Raw genomic sequence first — 19,214 nt, 5'->3', positions numbered from 1 at the left:
TCTGGCTAGATCAACAGCCACCTGGTGCTTTGATGAAAAGCCACAACAATGGCTGCAGATTTAGCATCTTCCAATGACAAGAACTGTATCCTTAAGCAACACCCTCGTTTGTACATTGTATGTAACACTGTGTGTCAGTAAAATACACAAAATTTCCTAAAACCAAACAGAGAGGTAGATCGTACTCTGAAGAATGTTTTATTTTAATTGTTTAAATAAAACTCTATATGGAAGAAGCCAATAATAATATTTAATATATAATGTTTGGGGTTGAATTTTAATTATCTGACACAAACACACAAAAGCCAAAATTGTGATAAATGGCAATATCTATTTTCTGAGCTTTTTGATCTGTTTTAAAGCTTCTACAGCCATAAAAATTGTACCTTGATAATAGATGTGCTTTAAAACTCAGGAGGCCACAAGATCTGACTAGTATAACTAGTAAGTCCATTAAACCTCTGACCCTGGTCCAATAGATCAACTCCTGGCTCTCACTCAGAGTTACACTTGAGTTAATAATAATTAAAATGTATAAATATTTTTTATACTCTTAAAGTATACAAAAGAATAGTAATAATAACAACAATAACAATGAAGGTGAAACAGTTCACCCCCGAGATGGGCATGCTATGGTAGCCTCAAAGTTAGTAAGGGGCCACGGTGGGAGGAGAAAACCTCTAGGTTCTTACCTGTTCTTATGTGTACACTGATACAAAAGCTTAACTACATCTAAGCCCTAATAAGAAAGCCCAGGAGTAGATATTATACATAGCCCTAAATGCAAATGTTTTAGATAAGAACTATAATACTCAAGTATTATAGTAAGTGCAGAGAAAATATCAAATATGAGAATGTTAAAATCCAACCACGGGTAGAGCTGGCTCAGAAAAATCCAGGAATCAAGATTATTATATTGGCCCAGGGATTTAGCTCAGTGGTTTTGCCGCCTGCTGTGCAAGCGCAAGGACCCGAGTTCGATTCCTGGTACAAAAAAAAAAAAAAAGATTGTTATATAAATTATTTTCCTACGGCCATCATATATAATAATCTTCATTCCATACTATAACAGTTTCCAATTCCATGCCCCCAGTGTTTCATTGGATTTAAAAAGTGCTACCTCCAAAAAAGCACCGTTCCCAAAACAATGAATCAAGCCTGCAATCTTTTCAGAAGCATGCACGTCTGTACACCAAAGTAACCAGCACAAACCTTAACAAGAAAGGCTCTGTCCCAAAAGTATTTTCGGAAGAGTTTAATATCTGCCTCCAGTAAGTGCTCAGCCGTGTGGTTAAGGGTCAGAGTCAGTGTGTCTGACGAGTGAACGTACTGCAGAGAAGCATCCTCACTGAGCCTCACTCGGGAGAAGCCTGGGGAACGTGGGCCCTGAAAACTGAAACATCACAGTCACAATCCACACAAAGCTTCAACAGTGCCATCCCCAAGAACCCAGGACCCTCTCTCCCCAGATATACAAATCCAACAGGCAAATGATCCTTGAAAGTCACCTTTATGCAACAAATACATAAGATCATATAAACAGATACTAGTAAAACCATCTTTTTTCCCACCTAGAGAAGCCACTTATTGAAAAGAATTTGAAATATACATATACTTTGAAGATTTCTAAAAATGTAACAGTAATGACTTTCAAACACAGAAATTTTCCTCATTATTTCATTTTCCTTTTAATCTGAAAAGATGCCTCTCCCTTTAACAGGGCCACATGTAAAACAAATTAGCTGGCAGCCAGTGGTTTATTAGGTGATTACAGTGGAAAACAGATATGATCTCTAGGGAGGCACTGAGGTTTGACTGTTACAAACAAGTGAGATATTCATAACACACTGGGACCACTGTTGTAAATCCCTTTGTCATGCAAATTAAAACATGCATAAATTCAATCGTGTGTATTCATGAATACATTCATTAACAAAGGAACATTCCCAAACTAAATTCTTGAATATAAGCTTATTTTCTGTTCTGTATTAGCTAAGAACAATTGCATACTTATTAGCTATAGGTAGGCTTCATAGTTAGTAAAACAATATTCTAGGTGGCTTATAAGATCAGGCAACAGCAATAGTAAGGATGCCTCAGGAAAAAAATAATAATATTCAACATGTTGTCACATCCCAACAGACTGTTCCCAGATTCCTCAATTCACAGAACCAGCTCTGTGCCTCTTTCTTCTTCTAACATGATCTCGTTTTGTTAATGAATGTTTGTTTTACAGTCCCTAAATTATGATGGTTTGACTTATAATTTTTCAATTTAACCATGGTGAAGAAAGTGTATGTAGTCATTAGAAATCTTACTTCAAATTATAAATTTTGACCTTTTCCCAATCTAATAATGCGGGGCAGTGGCAGAGAGCCATTGCTCCCACTCAGCAACATAATGACAGAGTAAACACCTGGGACAGCACAGTGGACTGTGTTGCTAAGCCATGCTATTCAGTAGGTTAGGAGTAGAAAACGCATCTTCAATGTGAGAATTTCCCATCTTACAATGGGTTCATGGGGACATAACCCCATCGTAAGTTAAGGAGCATCTGTATTTCCATTGAAATAAATATTACCTCTATCCTTATAGAGTGATAAAAAGAGATCTGTAAAGAGCAGTTTTATTCTGAGACTTGGGGAAACTCCCCAAACTCTTCACACTAATTGTGATAAGAACTCCAGAATCTTCTAGAAACAAACTCTCCATGCCAACAATAAAGTGGATGCACTCTGAGCCTCGGCAATAAGATGACTGCTATTAATTTAGAATGTGGATGAACTATTATATGATCATAATTGAGTTTATAGTCTAATCCATGAATGCTTTTATTAAACATGTAAACTTAAAAAAAAATACTATCTTCTGATTTCAGACTCAGGAAAAAAGATACAAAGCTACAAAGAGATGAAGAAGTCTGCCTCCAGGACCTCAATGGAACCCTACCCATGCTGACTAAGTCAAAGGACACACTCTTGCCCAGCCCTTTTTAGCAAAGCAAGTGAGACCGTGTTAAACCAAAGGGAAATTCTCTGTGGATAGGCTTGTCTCTTGGTGGACAGACATTTGACCAAATAAAAAAAGTTCTTAAAACCCTCTGATTTCTACACTAATGTCCACTTATTCACTGTATAACCATAAATTATAATTAGTGCCATGAGCCCAAGAAGAAAAATCCATTAAGATATATCATGTAATAATACTCTAACATATTTAATATTTATATAGCGCTTTGAGTCTTTAATGACTTTCCATTTATATTTTGTATTATATATTAAAATAATGAAATCACTACATATAAATCCTTCTTCCATAAGTTAAGACTAATGACCTATTTGAATCATTCTAAATAATAAACAGTAGGCTCATTGTTTACTGGAAGTGTTGATACCATCATAAACATAGAGAACTTTATAGTTAACAAATTATTTCCTTTCCATTATTTCATTAGGCCCTAAATAGTACCAGAGAGGGGCCGGGGATTTAACTCAGTGGTTCCGGCACCTGCCTTGCAAGCGCAAGGTCCCAAGTTCGATCCCCGGTACCAAAAACAAAACAAACAAACAAAAAAAAAATAGTACCAGAGAGTTTGTCTGTCATTCATTGATTCAACAAAAATCTATATTCTTTCAATGAAAATTACTGGCTGGACACTATAATAAAAGAAATTGCAGTGGGTAAAACAGAAATGATCCAATTTCTCAAATGATTTAGGAGTGAGGCATATATGAAACAAATGGTCTCATATATAATTACATATTACTATTAATATTATAAATTAATCATAATCATAAAACATACCACAGAAGGCTTCTCTGAAGAAGTGACATTTAACTTGAAACTTCACAGATAAGTAGGGTTTAGGCTACAGTTTCCTCAACTTTTTTTATTATCTCTCTCCTATGGAGTCTTTTGAGACCTTTTTTTCCTGCCTCTTCTCCATGAAATATTAATACCAAATATATCTGTTTATGTAGTTAATGTTCTTTATACATGAGAACTACCAGTTAAAAAAAACATAACCAACATTAGCTTATGGTTTAGTTATTTCCATTTTTCCATTTTCCATAGTGCTGACAGACTTTACAGAAATGGATTAAAAGAGAAACTATCAAGCAGCTGAACTCACTTTGTGATATCTTCCACAAGCTTGGAGTGTCCGCCATGTGAGGCTAAGTCTAATGGCGTGGCACCCTCTTCATTGGGTAACACCAAGGCCTGGACACCCCCAGGGAGACACAAGAGGAAGTGGGAAAGCCTAGCCAGGCCCCATCTCACAGCCAGATGTAGAAGAGACTCTCTGTACAGAGATACTGTAGAGAAAGAAAAACATGTGATATTAGTTCCTCCATTTCAAGGTTTGTTTCATACATTTTGTCAAAAAGACAATGCAATTAGATACAATAAAATGTCAAAACTAGAAGGAAATATGAAAAGCATCTGATCCCAACACCTCACTCTGCAAATGTGGAGTGGTCCAAGGATTTATGTCAGGAAGCTGGAAGATGCTGGGGCCAGATCCACTCATCACTAGTGTCCTTTGCACCCACAAACTACACATTGCCATCAATTGTCACTAAACACACAAGAAGATCACCTATGAAAAGTAGGCTCTAGGAAAAGACCATCATTTGGAAACAAACACTTGGCAATTTCCAAGGTACCCTTTAATGAGATCTCCCTACTCTGTCATGACCACAGAGGAGCCACTGTCTCTACCCTCTGTCCTCAAAGCTGCTCCTCCCCTAATGAGAAGCGACATCAGCAACAGGCTTTATATGTCCAGAAATTTTGAGATCATGGTGTTTGTCAAAACTTTACAGTAATGCTTCTGTCCATCTGTTATATCTCTGGGGTTATTTCGATATTGCCAAAGCCACCCTGCACTTTGCAACAAGCTAGGCCTCAACCTATTTTAATCTCCCAGACAAAGGGCTCTTGGTTGGTCTGTGTCTTGGTTTCCATTGTGATGTTTGTTGATCTACATTGTGATCGTTTCCTGATTGAATCACCTTACAGGCTGATGGGTCCTTGGAGTTTTTGTTCCTAATACCTAGCATAGCATCTCGTAAATTAAAGTCATTCAGTATTTGTAGAGTTGAATGCCAATCAGCTGTCAAAACCCCAATTAGTATTTATGTATGCTTCAATTACCTAATTTGTATAAAGTTTGTACACCTGTACTCCTACTGCAGTGGCTGAGTGCTTGGAACACAGCTGATCCATGACAGACACAGTGTCATAAACATGTAAATGAATAAATCTGCCTACATTAAAGAAGCTAGATCCCTGCCTGTAGTCCCTGAACTCAGGGGCTGGGATTGGAGGATCACCTGAGCCTAGAAGTTCAAGGTCAGCCTGGGCAGCAGATCAAAAGCCTGTCTTTAAAAATAAGTAAACAAGTGAAAGTTAGACCTATAGATGGCACAGGCATTGGTATATCTTACAACAAGCCTCCTGTTAACAAACTAAACCTGACAATCCCAGCACTCTAGACCTGCTGCAGGGAGCATGCATAAAAATGTGAGCTAAACATGAGCTCCAGCAAAGTCATGTTCTTGACTGTGTGTGTAACTTAAAGAGAGCCCAGGGAGCTGCGTCACAGTAGAATGAAAGGCCCAAGAAGGCAAGGACCTTGTCTTCTATCCTGTGGTGTCTCCAGTGCTAACACAGTGCCTGGCCCGTAGTGTGTACTCTACAAATGGTTCTCTCCTTGGTGAATTCCTATGAAACTTAGCTCTTAGCATTTGACTGCAGCTGCTATATGGAGGATCTATCATTCTTAGATCTGCCTCAGGCACCTCCTGAGTAAACTGTGAGCACAGAGGACAAAACTGCCTACTTCCCCACACTGATACTGTCCACATTAACATGACTATATTGCACCACTGTCTCCATGAGCATAACTTAACAATTTCCAGACAGTCTTGCCCAGGCAAATGAGTGATTGTTCATTACAGGAACTTTCCTCAAGGCTCATCTACTCTTCAGTAGGAACCATCGACAGACAGGATAAAGATCTAAAACCAACTGGAAATATACCACAACCCTTACCCAATCCTACCAGCTCCCCTCCAAGCCTGTCATTACCTACTACCACACCCAAAATAAAAGATCCTCATTAAACCAAACTTGAAATTCTCAATAAAGTCCAGCCTTGTCATCTCCTCCCACTCCATACACATGACTTGCTGAGGATCTGTGGAGGTTAGACACCCCTTACCATGGCAGACAGTGATCTCACCTAGAACTCTAAATGAAAGAATGAGGAGGAAATACTCTACTGTGCAAGAATACCAAGGAAAAATGCTTATGGTTTTAATTGGTTTATACTGCTTTTTCTATATCTAGATCAATAAATGCAAAGCTTTAGGTTTCAAGTATGTAAATGCTTCTTTATTGCTGTGAAATGCCCAAGTTTTCTGAATATTTGTTCCATCATGTGTTCTGTGTGATGTGGCACAGATCCTCCCAGTAAAATAACATCCAAAATGCCAAAATATCTAAAAACAGACAAAGCAGCATACTGCCACCAGATAGCTATGTGATATACTAGAAATCTTCATCTTTAAAAAATTCAAAAGAGCTAAGTTGACTATTAAAGAACTAATCTTTATTTTATCCTTTAAGTTTTTACTGTTATTTCATTAGAAAGTAGAATTTCTTATTCTTAACAGACTCCCAGCAGGGAATGTTTGACAACATTTGCATTTTCCTTCCTTTTTAAATATTAACCAGGAAGAGACTTGCTAGGACTGGGTAACAAAACATACCAATACACTCTCTGGCATGAGACAGGCATCAGTATGAGAAACTGGCCAGCCACACTGGGATGGAATTTCTAAGACATAGATCCTGATCTGAATCTGGTGATGAACATCCCACGGTTGTACAGGTTGCACTTTTCTTGCCCCTCAAAACAAAAACAAAAACATGTTCACATGGGAACAACTAAGCCCTGTGACTTCTCTTTTAAAATGACAGTGCTGGTAGAGACAAACAAGGTATTAATTACTTAGTTCTTCCTAGAATGCCAGTGCCTGTGGAGTTTATAATGCTCCAAACATGGTTAAATCTGGGGTGCATCTCACTGCCTTCAATTCGAACAAGGCAGTGCAGGTGAGGTACAGTCTCCTCTATCAGGGAAGCCTGCCAAGCCCAAGTTCCAGCTCCCTGTTCTCGGCTCTGGGGCCCCATCTCTCCATCTCCGAAAAGAGAGAACAGCGTGGGCCTCAAGGGTTCACAGTTGCCCCTCTGTGTCTCTCTATCTCCTCAAGATTTTCTCCACTTCCAGTGCCGGAGGGAAAGCAGGGGAAAAGAGGATCTTCTGACGTTTAAAAAAAAATACAGAAATAAGAAATTGGCCAGATTGTTGTAAGAGAGAACGGTCTCCTTCAGTGTGAACACCAAGAAGAAGGCAAACAGCTTGAAACACACAGCATCACCACGCATATAAATAATTCTGCTTGTTACAGAGTTTCAGATTTCTAAACACCCGCCAGAAAAACAAACTGTGGAAAGGAGTTATACAATTTGGAAGAGATAGGACTGTTTAACTAAAATTGGAAAAAAAAAATCCAAACAGATATCGCTCTTCCCGTTTAGTTGATACCCAGAATTATCTGAACCAATGTAACTAAGCAGAGTTACTAATAACTGCTCTGATGGCAAACATTAAAAGGTGCAACTGATGACATCCAGGGAGTACAAACTCCCAGACACAGGAAAGAACTGGACAGGCTGGGTCATTCCATGAGTCATTCCCATAACTGCACATCGAGGGCCCGTCTGCCCCAGATGGGGAGGAAGCTCAAAGTCCATGATCCTCACTCAGCAGAACAGCATCAGCTTCTTCATCTACAAACTGAAGCTGTCAAAATAAAGAGCCAAAGTTCCTAAAAATATTCTACCTTCTCTTGACTTCATAGTGAGCAAAGCATGGTGAAAAATAGCACACGCTAAGGGGACTTCCAGAACATCTGTGACAGAGGAGCAAGCTGACAAGACGGTTTGATTATTATGAAAAGAAAGTGGTTTTGTTCCCTGATCAGTCGGCATTTTGAACCATTATTTTACCTACATAAGGTCTGATTGTCTCTCTTAGTTAGCAGGAAATGCAGCTTGGAGGACTGAAAAATTAATTTGTCCATATAAGCTCATTTATTAAAACAAATGCCTCATGACAGAGGATGGTGAATACGGACAGACTATGTATGTGCAGGGACAGGGGCTATGTGGGAAATCTCTGTACCTTCTACTTAGTTTGTCGGGAATTTAAAACTGCTCTAAAACATAAAGTCCATTGAAAATAAAGTGAAATTAATTAACCAAGCCCTTTAGAACTCACAACCACTGCTAGAGAAATGTAAATTGGCACAAGCACTTTGGAGCACACAGTCACATTATCTAATAAACTTAAAGACATCACAGTCTTATAGCAAATTCATTCCACAGCAATTCCATTCCTACATAAAAAGGAGTAAGCTTCATGTGTACCAGAAAGCATGCACAAAAATATGAAGTCTTTAAAATTAGAAGTAATCTTAATCCCCATCAAAAGTACAATCAATTGCAGTGCAATCATTTGATATATTTTTATAATAAAAATGAAGTATAGACTAACAGAAGAGGGTTGCAAGTACAATGGAAAGTGGAAATATTCAAGTCACTAAAGAACATGCAAGGATGATTTAAAATAATAGGAAGTTGAAAAAAAATAAAAACCAAACATTCCTACATATATATATATATATATATGAAGGGGAATGTAAAGAAAAGCAAGGAAATGACTCTTATAAAAGTCAGCATAATATCTATGAGGGAAAAGAGGAGAATGTGACAGGGAAAGGCTGAGGAATATTGGTACTTCCAGACTCCATTAGTGAGTATATGTCTCTCCCCCTCAGCTCCCTCAAACCCTTTCTCTCTCTCAACACTCATAAGTACTACACACACACACACACACACACACACACACACACACACACACACGAGGAAGGGGGGGGTGAGGTTTTTAGAACAGACTGATACATTCAAGGTCCTCTCCAGAACAACTCAATCAAAATTTCCAAGTGGGACACAAGCATGAAACTTTCCTAAAGATTCTCAAGTTGTTTAATGCACAGCCAAGTCTGGGATCTGCTACTTTAAATAAATAAATGATTAGCACACTTTATCTCAATGGTCTCCCTTTTAGGACACTGTCTTCCCAATCAACTCTGAAGAGCTACCTATCAGCTAAAAAGAATGTCACCAAAGAACAACACCAAATAAAGTTTTCTGTTACTTTTACAAGTTATCTTTCATCTACATTATTTATTGCTAAGCCAGGAAATAGCCTTAAACATTTAGCGAGATACTAAAGCTAAAATACGATGGGCACAATAATCAAGAAACAAATGATATTTTTAAATGCAAATAATTCAGACATACTGTACTTAGTAGGATTCAGTAATTTTTCATAGCTCCTGAGTGGAGCCACTGAAATAAGTATTTAACACACTAAGTTTCTAGAAGATCAAAGTATTTCTTTTTAATTCACAAAAATCCAATTCATTACAGTAAGTTCTACCTGATTTCTAAAGCACCATGTGAGGTGTGATTGAAAAACACAGTAAATGTTTAAATATTTTTAAAAGTATCACAGTACGCCTACCTTGCAAGCGCAAGGTCCCGAGTTCAATCCCCGGCACCAAAAACAAACAAACAAAAGTATCACAGTAAAGAAACATTACCATTAATCCCCCCCCAAAAAAATTCACTCTCATTTTAAACACACTTATCTCATTGTTCTTGCCACTTTCCAAAACAGTTCTGGAAGTTCTCTTTTCTAAGTCTCTTTAGTTGCACTGTTGTAGCTACCTTAATGTCCTGAATGAATCCAAAATATTTACTTTTCACGGTCAGTTTGACTTTGGAGAAAAGTCATAAGTCTCAGAATGCCAGATTCAGTGAATGGAGTGGATAAGGACACACCATAATGTTTTTACAAGCTCCCTTTCTGTTGAATGGCACTCAACAGCAGCATTCACTGTATCTTTTTAATCATACTTCATAAAGACACACCTCAAAGAGGACTTCCAAAACTTCTTCAGAAAGTGGCAAAAGAGTGTTTTGAATTGAGGAAAAATAGTTCAGGGGGATTAATGACAATTTGTCTTTCACTCTAATAAATTATTTATTTATTTATTTATTTATTTATTTATTTATTTATTTTGGTACCGGGGATCAAACTTGGAACCTTGTGCTTGTGAGGCAGGCAGTGGCACTGAGCTAAATCCCCAGCCCCTAAATTTTTAAAATTTAAACATTCACTACGTATTTTGAACACTCCTTGTATATAGTCATGGTCTCAACTTGTGTATCTAAGTTATTTGGTAGGCGACCTTGAATGAGACCACTTCTGAGTGCTAAGTCCTGTGCACACAACAATGGACATACTCCCTCCCTTTTGAAAAGCATACAGATGGCTCACTTTTGTTCAGAATAAAGTAGGTATCTGAGCCATGAAATCACTGAAGTACAGGTCTAGGTTTAGACAGTGTAAACAGAAATAAAGAAACTATCTGGCCTCTAAGAAAACAGAACTGCAGTTTAAATTATTTCTGCCTATCTCATGTATTGTGATTTGAAAGTTTGCAGATGTTTGTGAAAAGGCCAAACATGATGACCAAAAGTAAATACAATGGAAAAATTAGCAAAAGTTTACATGGAGAGTAGAAGAGAGAATATGGCATGGGCATCACACAATCTCTGCGTTGTTTTCAGAATTCTGAATGAGGATGAGAAAAAGGGTTGAGTCTTATAGCCTCTTCCTTTCACTAGTCTGCTCAGGGCTCTGGTATGTGTATGCACAAATCCTCCTTTCAAAAAAAGATGTGATGCTGGTGAGTCCAGGGTAAGAATTGCAAATAAAAACACCCTTAGAGGAAAGATGGAAACAGGACATTCTAAAGAGCACAGCATGGCAGGCTTGGTTGGATCACAAAGCCAAATGTAGAAGAAGGGGAGTGATGGAAGCATAATGCCAAGGTTTAGCTCCCTGAAACTTCTTTTTTGCACCAGATGCACTTGAGATACTCAGATTATAACCACCTCTGGGAAAACACACATCACACACACACTATCATCCCAGAAAAATTGCATTGTGATGTACAACACTGGGATGTACTTTATGAATTTGACATCCTGCATAGGCTAGTTATACTTTAGTTTAGTTAGTAGAACTAGTACTAGACAAGTTGAAACACTAAAAAGTCTTTATCAGAACTCCAAGATGGCACCCAACTTTTGGTTCGCACATTTGGGGACATTTCCAGATTGAATTGTACAAGATGCACATTGGTACACGGTATTAAGAATTCAAACCCAACGTTATACAATGCAAGAGGGGATGGACCAGAGGGTTGAAAGATCTAGACTTCAGCACTTACTAAGCTATTAACTACAGGGAAACCATTTAATTTTCAAGTCTCAGGTTGACTGATCTATAAAAAGGAAGAGACATCTGCCCAGCCTACTACCTAGGAAGGCTGGAGAGTCTGTAATGAAAATAACATATGGGCCAGGACTTTCAAGAATGATGAGAGCCAGTGTTGGGGGAGGGGGGATTGTCTTGGCAGTTGTATACACTGTCTGATCTTTTTAATACAACAATTATAATAAACAGTCACTAAATAGATATGTGGCATGTTTGAAAACAGTTTCCCTCTAGTTATAATTTCAAAGCATAATTGAAAGGAGCTAGCCACCTGCTCAGGAAACACTATAATTGCATCAGTATAGTATACCAGATACACCAGTAAGACAAATGCACTGTTATCCCATGCCTTGGGCAGCAGGCAGTCATTAGGTGTTGTAAGGAGCAATTATGCCAGACCTCCTTCCAGCCCATGTAATCCATTTCTCTCTCATTTGTTAGTATTTCTTCGAGGCTATGATTCAAGTCCACTACCAATCTATTCGATAGATAATCTGCTGAGTGGCTACTGTGCCCCAGGCACCCTTCTCTCTCCTTGCACCACAGGTGAGCTGAAATTCTCAGACACCCTCCTATCCACCCACCAGGGGCCTTTGTTTTGTTTGAGAGACAAATGAAAACACACTGCATTTTTCTGGTATTATTGACAAGTAGGCACAGTGTGGACTCATCATGTCTCACAACTGGCTTTTGGAAGTTTGCAGTGCCAGTCTGGATACAAGCACAACCAGAAAGCAGGTCATGAACCCACAGCCAGGCAGGGTCCATGCACTGTGCTGGCCCTGGATGCCAGAGGCCCATATCAAAAATCCCAGACTGAGAAATATTAAACTCTTTGCATATGAGCAGCTGCACCATTAGAAGACTTTAACCCTCACCCCCTGCCTTTAGTGTCAAGCACACAGTCAGTGTATTAGTCACTGTTCCATCTCTGGGGCAAAATACTGACAACCAAAACTTAAAGGAGGAGAGGTTTATTTTGGCTCACAGTTTCAGTCCATGATTGGCTGGCTCCAAGGCAGAAACAGGATGGCAGAGGAAAAGGTGTCCAGCCATGGCAGCCACGAAGTAGGGAAGGGAGAAACTGAGGACAAGAATATACTTTTCTGGGCCAGGGATTTAGCTCAGCAGCACTGCACTTGCCTTGCAAGTACACTGTCCTCAGTTCAATCCCTGGTACCAAAAATAAAAAAAAAACAAAAGAATATACTTTTCCAGGTCCATACCTCCAGTCCCTCTCCTGCAAAGAGCACATTCAATTACTGATAAGTAGAGCACTTCTATAATCCAATCAACTTCTGCACACAAGAGATTTTTGGAGGACATTGTAGATCTAAACCATAACAATCAGTACAAGTATTGTGATGAGGGGAGAGGAGAAGGGAAATGGAGCCAACCAAGAAGGAAATCAGTATACAAGTTGCTGCCTACCTGGGGATAATACTGGGGAGTTTGGAAGAAAAAGTTAAACAAAAACCTAGATGAATGAGTGAAAGTAAAGAAATAAACCACAACAACCACATTAATGTCATGCTTAGTGGGATACCAATAAGGACCTTATTTTCCCTGTTTCTATAGAGAGCTGACATTTATTGAGCACTTTAAATGATTATCTCATTCAATTCTGACAGCCACTGTATGATGTGGTCCTATCATCATCTTCATCTCATAGCAGCCAGAAACTTGATGCAATTATGCTGTTGCCCAAGCTCACTCATCTAGTAAACAGACCATCAGGGATTTATACCCGGACTTTTTTACCTTCAAAACTCAAGTTCTTCACTATTATGCCTCCCATTACACCACGGACGGCTTGAATTTGCCTCATTTGCAGTGTTCTTGTCATAGAAAACATATAAATCAAGACTACAAAAATTAAAGTTTTGAGAGGAAACATAAGAGACTCACACTGTAAAAACTGGAAACTACCTTTTTTGAAAATCAGGTATTGATTCATTTAATATTAGATATACTTGTATCTTTTACAATAACCTTCAGGGAGAAGATAGGACTTATGGAGGAAAATTTAAGAATAAAAAGCTTTCAGCAGATTTTTTTAAGAGGGCAAGAAAAGATAGGACCACTGTGAATCCGCACTTTGAAAGGAAAGGAAAATAAACAAAAACCAAGCTACACAAATGCTAAGGAGCCAGGCTTACACCCCAGGCTCAGTCCTCTCTTCATATGTGGGCTGGATGTGCCACCCCATGCATGCACACACACTCTGTGACAGACTTGCGAGATACAAGCAGCCACAGCTAAAGGAGTAGGGAGGGAAATCAGGTATGTGGGAACATAAGATGGGGCTGCAGAATATTTTTTTAAATTTCAGTCTATACAGCTCCATGCCCACACCAGGGCACAGAGCTGAGAGTGAACACAGGTCTTGTAAAGATCACTGGGGCCTTGCACAGGAAATACAGCTTCCCCAAGATCCCACTTCCCTGCTTCACCCTCCCCCAGGCCTCTCCCATTCTTCTCCTTCAATCACTGCCCTTTTAACCTCCAAGTACTGGTAGTTGTAAAATCCATGTCTATTGGTGTATTAAATAAAATAGTACAAAGACAGCTGCCAGCATTCAAGTGCTATTAAGAAATCTATGAAAACAACAAACTTAACTTTTTCCTTCAGAAGAAGTATTAAGAGGTTCTTTGGCTGCTGGCAACTTCCAATTCGAGCCTAGTCCCCTGGGTACAATCAAAGCCTGCCACGTGCATCCTGCACATTGGAAGGGGCTCCCGAAGAAGAGGAGGCAGGAATGGGACACAGCCTGCCAGAGCCGAACTGCAAAACCTTCCTTAGTTCAGATTCCTTTGGGAAGCACATCAGGCTAGGGTGTATAAAAATAAAAGCTTTCATTTATATTATTTTTCCCTGAAAATTACAGTAGGAGAGAAAGTGACCTGTATACAACCCTAAGTTCTATTTCTCAGATATGAGAGTGAGCAATTCTTTCTTATTATAGTCTAAGGGCCATTATTGCCAGACAAAAGTAGGAAGCTTATTTTGCAAGAATGAGTTTAAGCTGATGCTTCTCCTTTAAAATACAGTGCCTTGAACAGACAATGTGCACAACAAGAGAAACTGACTTAAACTGAAAGAAGCAAAAGTCCTTTTCCTTGGGAGTTTTATTCCTATATTCTTTATTAGCAGAGATCCTATTCTTTTAGGAGACACAGAAAATATTTTAAAATCAGGGATTTAAAACGTTATAAATAATATATGGATGCATAGCTAAGTACAGTGAAATAATTTTATCAATTTATCACAGTAATTCACCATGGGATCTTTTCCAAAGATCATTCTTAGCAACTGAAAGAATGTAATTTCAGCTTCACAAGGAGATGCTTGTCCCAGTAGATACCATCGGGAAGACAGGAAAGACAGAAAAGAAAACTAGATGTGTTTCAAAATGTCAGTATCTCCAAGAGAAACACAAAACCCAGAATCACTTGTTACCCAAAATGCATGCATTTCAAAACTGAAAAGGAAAACTAGAAATTTGTATTTTGAAATAAATCTTTCATAGGTTTCCTACCCACTGGTGTTTCAGCTGGTGTCACTTCACGCCTTCTGTCCGGCACATCATCTGCAGGCAACAACAAGGCATGAGACTCAGCATCCCCTCCTGGGTCAGAAAGACCCAGAACACAATGAAGTCAGCCAATCAACAACGTCTGCTCCAGGGCCTTGCTCTAGTTTCTATCTCTGCAGCCAACAGACCATATTCAAGGATAAAAACACAAGCCAAGCAACCATGTGAAGAGTTACACAAATCTTGCTGCTTACCAGTTACAGATCTCTTTTTTCTCTATTCAAAAACAAGAGAAACAGATATCCTCCCCTCAAGCCCTGCCAGGCCACACATTCCCTTTCTCTGTTGCCTAGAGGAGAGGTGATACTTCTGACTGTGTGGCTTGAAGTAAGATTTAGATGTCATATGAAATTGGCAGCTCCCTCTGAGTCTTTCATAAAGAACTGCTAATTCTCACTCACTGGCTTTTCCTGAAGATAAGAAGCAGTATTAAAACTGCTCTTTAAACTCCCCGCATGAACACTAAGGAATCAAGGCACATTTTAACAGTTGTTGAATAAAATCTGTCTTATAAACTTTCTTCTGAAGTCCTTTTGGCCTCTGCATTTCTTTTCTTTGTCCCTCATTAGTTGTAAAACACAGAAAAACAAACACTGTTCTTCAAAGGGTACTAATTTATGACTACTATTCACAAAGGGTCAAACAACCCTTGTTCTTCATAATAGCACTACATTACAACAAAGTTTTCAATTTTTAAGTCCCTATTCATTATGTTGTGAGTGGTTTTTAGGCAAATAAATATGCGCTACTTGGACTCCTCTTACAACATAGAACTTTGAAACTCATAAATCATTTCTCTAATTTCCAGATTCAAGTTTAAACCTATTGTAGTGTTATGGAGCATATTCAATCTGATCTTTGCAATAAGTAATAAAAATATTAAATTCTCTAAGCTATCTGCCCTGGGTCCTGCCAGTTACATCAATTGATCCTCTTTGGGGAAGTCTCCTCAATCAACCAGATAGCCATAGAATACATCAGCTGTTTCACTTTAAGCCCTAGACAGCCCTAAAGAAAAATTCTAAAAGCTCAATTGGCTTATCCTTGAAATTTCTTCCACACATTCAGTCATTTAGGAAAAATAATTAACTTTCTAAGCTTGAAAAGTAATCTAACAGATGAACTATGTTTTGTTAAAGATTTTAATATTGTCCCTGCTTATTCAATTCCTGGCACTATCTTTACAAAAACAAGCTTTGTTACAGTTTTATTTTTTGTTTTTTTTGGTTTGTTGTTATTGTTGTTGGTGGTATAACAAAGAATCCCACATCTTCCATAACGAAAGGCAAAATCTGCCTATAAGGAGACCTTTGGTCATGTGAACTACTTCTACCTAGACAACAGACAAGAGTCCAAATTCACTTTTCAAAATAATAACATTCTGGCAAAAAAGTCTTGCATCTGCCAATTTGCTACATGTAAGTTTATTAGTAGAAGAATATGTGACTCTTTTTGTATATTGTTTAAGGAAGTAGATCTTTTGATTTTGGTTCTTCATTCTTTAACCAAAAACTGTGCCCAGAACAAGCTCCACTTCTCCATAAGCTGGGAGAGAAGTCACCAAATTCCCACAAGAGACACTGTCAGTCCTGAGATGGCACAGGGAGCCACCTGGGCTCTTCACACATGTGACAAGCACCCTCTGGGGAAGGCCAGCTTGCATGCCAGCTTCCAGACACAGATGTAAGGAAGCTGTTCCACTGAGCTTTGAACTCTAAAGTCATCTGAGCAGCAGCACATAAAACATGGCACATTAGAATATTTCATCCCCACTAATCTAATTGTCAACATTATGCTGATTTCTGAGAGAAGGTTTCTGTCCAAAATAACAAAACAAGGGAAAAAAATCTAAAACAAAACAGATAGATTGTGGAATTGTGTTGGATAATTATATTACTACTCAATGTTTCACTGTAAATGAGACTTCTGAGACCCCTTTGAAGCTTTTATCATGAAAGCTATTTCACAGAATAAATGGGCTTAATTTTATGAAACAGAAATCCAGTTTTATAGATGGCTGAAAATTAAATAAAATCTGGGATATTTCCTTCCCTTGAACACATAACTAAGTTGCATTGTGACAAATGATGGGTGAGATGCAGGCCAGCGGCTGGTTCTGCTTTTCTTTACAGAATGTAATGCTTGCTCCCTCAGACCCTGGCCCTTCTCCAAGACCCCAGGCCTTCCTGATAACTCTCAAGGTCTAAAAGAGAACAAAATAAGAGATTAATCATGAAATGCAGGGAAATACAGAAACGTTTCAAAGCAAGGCTTCAATCAGTCTTTTACACAAAGCCAAAATTATCAAAATTAATAAATACTCATCCAGTAATATCTATTTATACCCAAAGAAATCATAAATAAATGGATAACACAAAGAATTTTTAACAAGAATGAGCAGTGAAGCTTTCAAATATTTTTTAAACATATACTAAAACAAAGAATCAGTAAACAGTATGGAGGTTCATCAAAAATTAAAAATAGAATTACCATGCAATCCAGCAATCCCACTACTGGGTATATATTCAAAGGAAAAGATCAGTATGTTGAAAAGATAACAGCATTCTCACATTCACTGCAGCACTATTCACAATAGCTAAGGAATGGAAACAATTAAAGTATCCATCAACTTACAAATGGATAAAAAAACAAATGTGGTGTATCTATATACATAATGGAACACTATTCATCCATAAAAAGGAATGAGACCGTGGTGTTCGCAGGAACACAGATCAAACTGGAGATCACTGTGTCAAGTGAAATAAGCCAGCTACAGAAAGGCAAGTATTGGATGATTTCACTCATATGTGGGATCTAAAAAAAAAGTTAATTGCAAAGAAGTTGGGAATAGAAAGGTAGTTACTGGAGGCCTGGGAGAATAGGGAAAGGAAGGATGACCAATAGCTACTAAGTTAAAGGGAAGCAAGACATTCTGGTGTGCTGCTGCATAGTAGGGTGACTACAGACAACAATAATGTAATGCACAATCCCAGTATGCCCCCCAAAAAAAGCTAGAAGAAATGATTTTGAAAGTTTTTATCATAAAGCAATGATAAATGTTTGAGATAAATATGTTTAACTTGATTTGGATATTATACAATGCATATATTATCAAAATATTATATGGTAACCAATTCATATATAAAATTTGTATGTTTCTGAATGGCTGCTATCAAGAAATCAACTAATAACAAATGTTGGCCGGGTTGTGGGGAGAAAGGAACCCTTCTCCATTGTTGGTGGGGGTGCAGACTGGTGCAACCACTGTGGAAATCAGTATGGAGATACCTCAAAGAACTAGGACTAGAGGTCCCATTTGACCCAGCTATTCCCCTGCTGGAGATCTTCCCCAAAGAATTAAAAGAAACATACCACAGTGATATATGTGCACCCATGTTTATAGCAGCACAGTTCGTAATAGCGAAAGCTTGGAAACAGCCCAAGTGCCCATCAACTGGAAACTAGATAAAGAAGATGTGGTTTTTTAATAAAATGGAGTACTACTCAGCCATAAAGAATGAGAAACTAGAGACATTTATAGCTAAATGGATGCATATTGGGGACATACACTTAAGTGAAATAAATAGGACACACGTGTAAATACCGAACAGTTTCTCTGGTGTGAGAAACTGAAAGCATAAATAAGGATTAAAATTAATAATTGATAATTTGAAATAGGAAGAAAAGGTCCAAAGGTGCATGGGAAGTGGGAGGGGAAGGGGAAAGGAAAAATTATGAGAAAAGGAAAAAATGGAAACAAAGCCTTGTAAATAGGGAAGGGTGGAGGGGGTGAAGGGAGGACAGGAAATGGGGAAAAAATAAGAACCAAGATATGTCATGTAAAGATACAAGTACCCAATGATAAATGTAAATGTACTGTATACCTAAAATGTACCAATAAAAGAATCTAAAGGAAAAAAAATTGTATGTTTCTATGTGTGAGTTAAAAATAAATTTTATAAAAAAATAAATAATTACTAGAAAAGAAACTATTTTCCCCTTAAGGTGCCACTCCCACTAATGCCACCCAAATTGCAGTAGGCCTCACCCCTTAACTTATTTCTCCCTCCATCACTGTAATTTATCCACCTAGAAGACAACAAAAACTAATAAAATATGTGTACTAGAAAAATATG

General features: G+C 38.2%; 1 protein-coding gene across 3 annotated transcripts in view; it reads right to left on the bottom strand.

The window, feature by feature from the left end:
- Positions 1 to 19,214, bottom strand: part of Arhgef28 (Rho guanine nucleotide exchange factor 28) — a 328,072-nt gene that overhangs the window by 167,018 nt on the left and 141,840 nt on the right. Inside the window, exons 5-7 of one of the 3 annotated variants that reach the window (XM_021251666.2) lie at positions 15,022 to 15,072; positions 4,133 to 4,316; positions 1,213 to 1,393 (exon numbers count right to left, since the gene is read on the bottom strand). The exons of 1 other annotated variant lie outside the window; for it this stretch is intronic. In XM_021251666.2, the coding sequence (XP_021107325.1) occupies positions 1,213 to 1,393; positions 4,133 to 4,316; positions 15,022 to 15,072 (416 nt within the window). The remainder of the gene's footprint in view (positions 1 to 1,212; positions 1,394 to 4,132; positions 4,317 to 15,021; positions 15,073 to 19,214) is intronic. One more of the 3 variants, XM_004874150.4, reaches the window with a different exon arrangement.

Source organism: Heterocephalus glaber, unplaced genomic scaffold (genome assembly GCF_053883595.1).
Source record: "Heterocephalus glaber isolate CG9 unplaced genomic scaffold, H.glaber_assembly_v1.0 deba00001056, whole genome shotgun sequence".
In the NCBI taxonomy this organism is placed as follows: domain Eukaryota; kingdom Metazoa; phylum Chordata; class Mammalia; order Rodentia; family Bathyergidae; genus Heterocephalus; species Heterocephalus glaber.
This window is presented reverse-complemented; position numbering and strand designations above follow the sequence as displayed.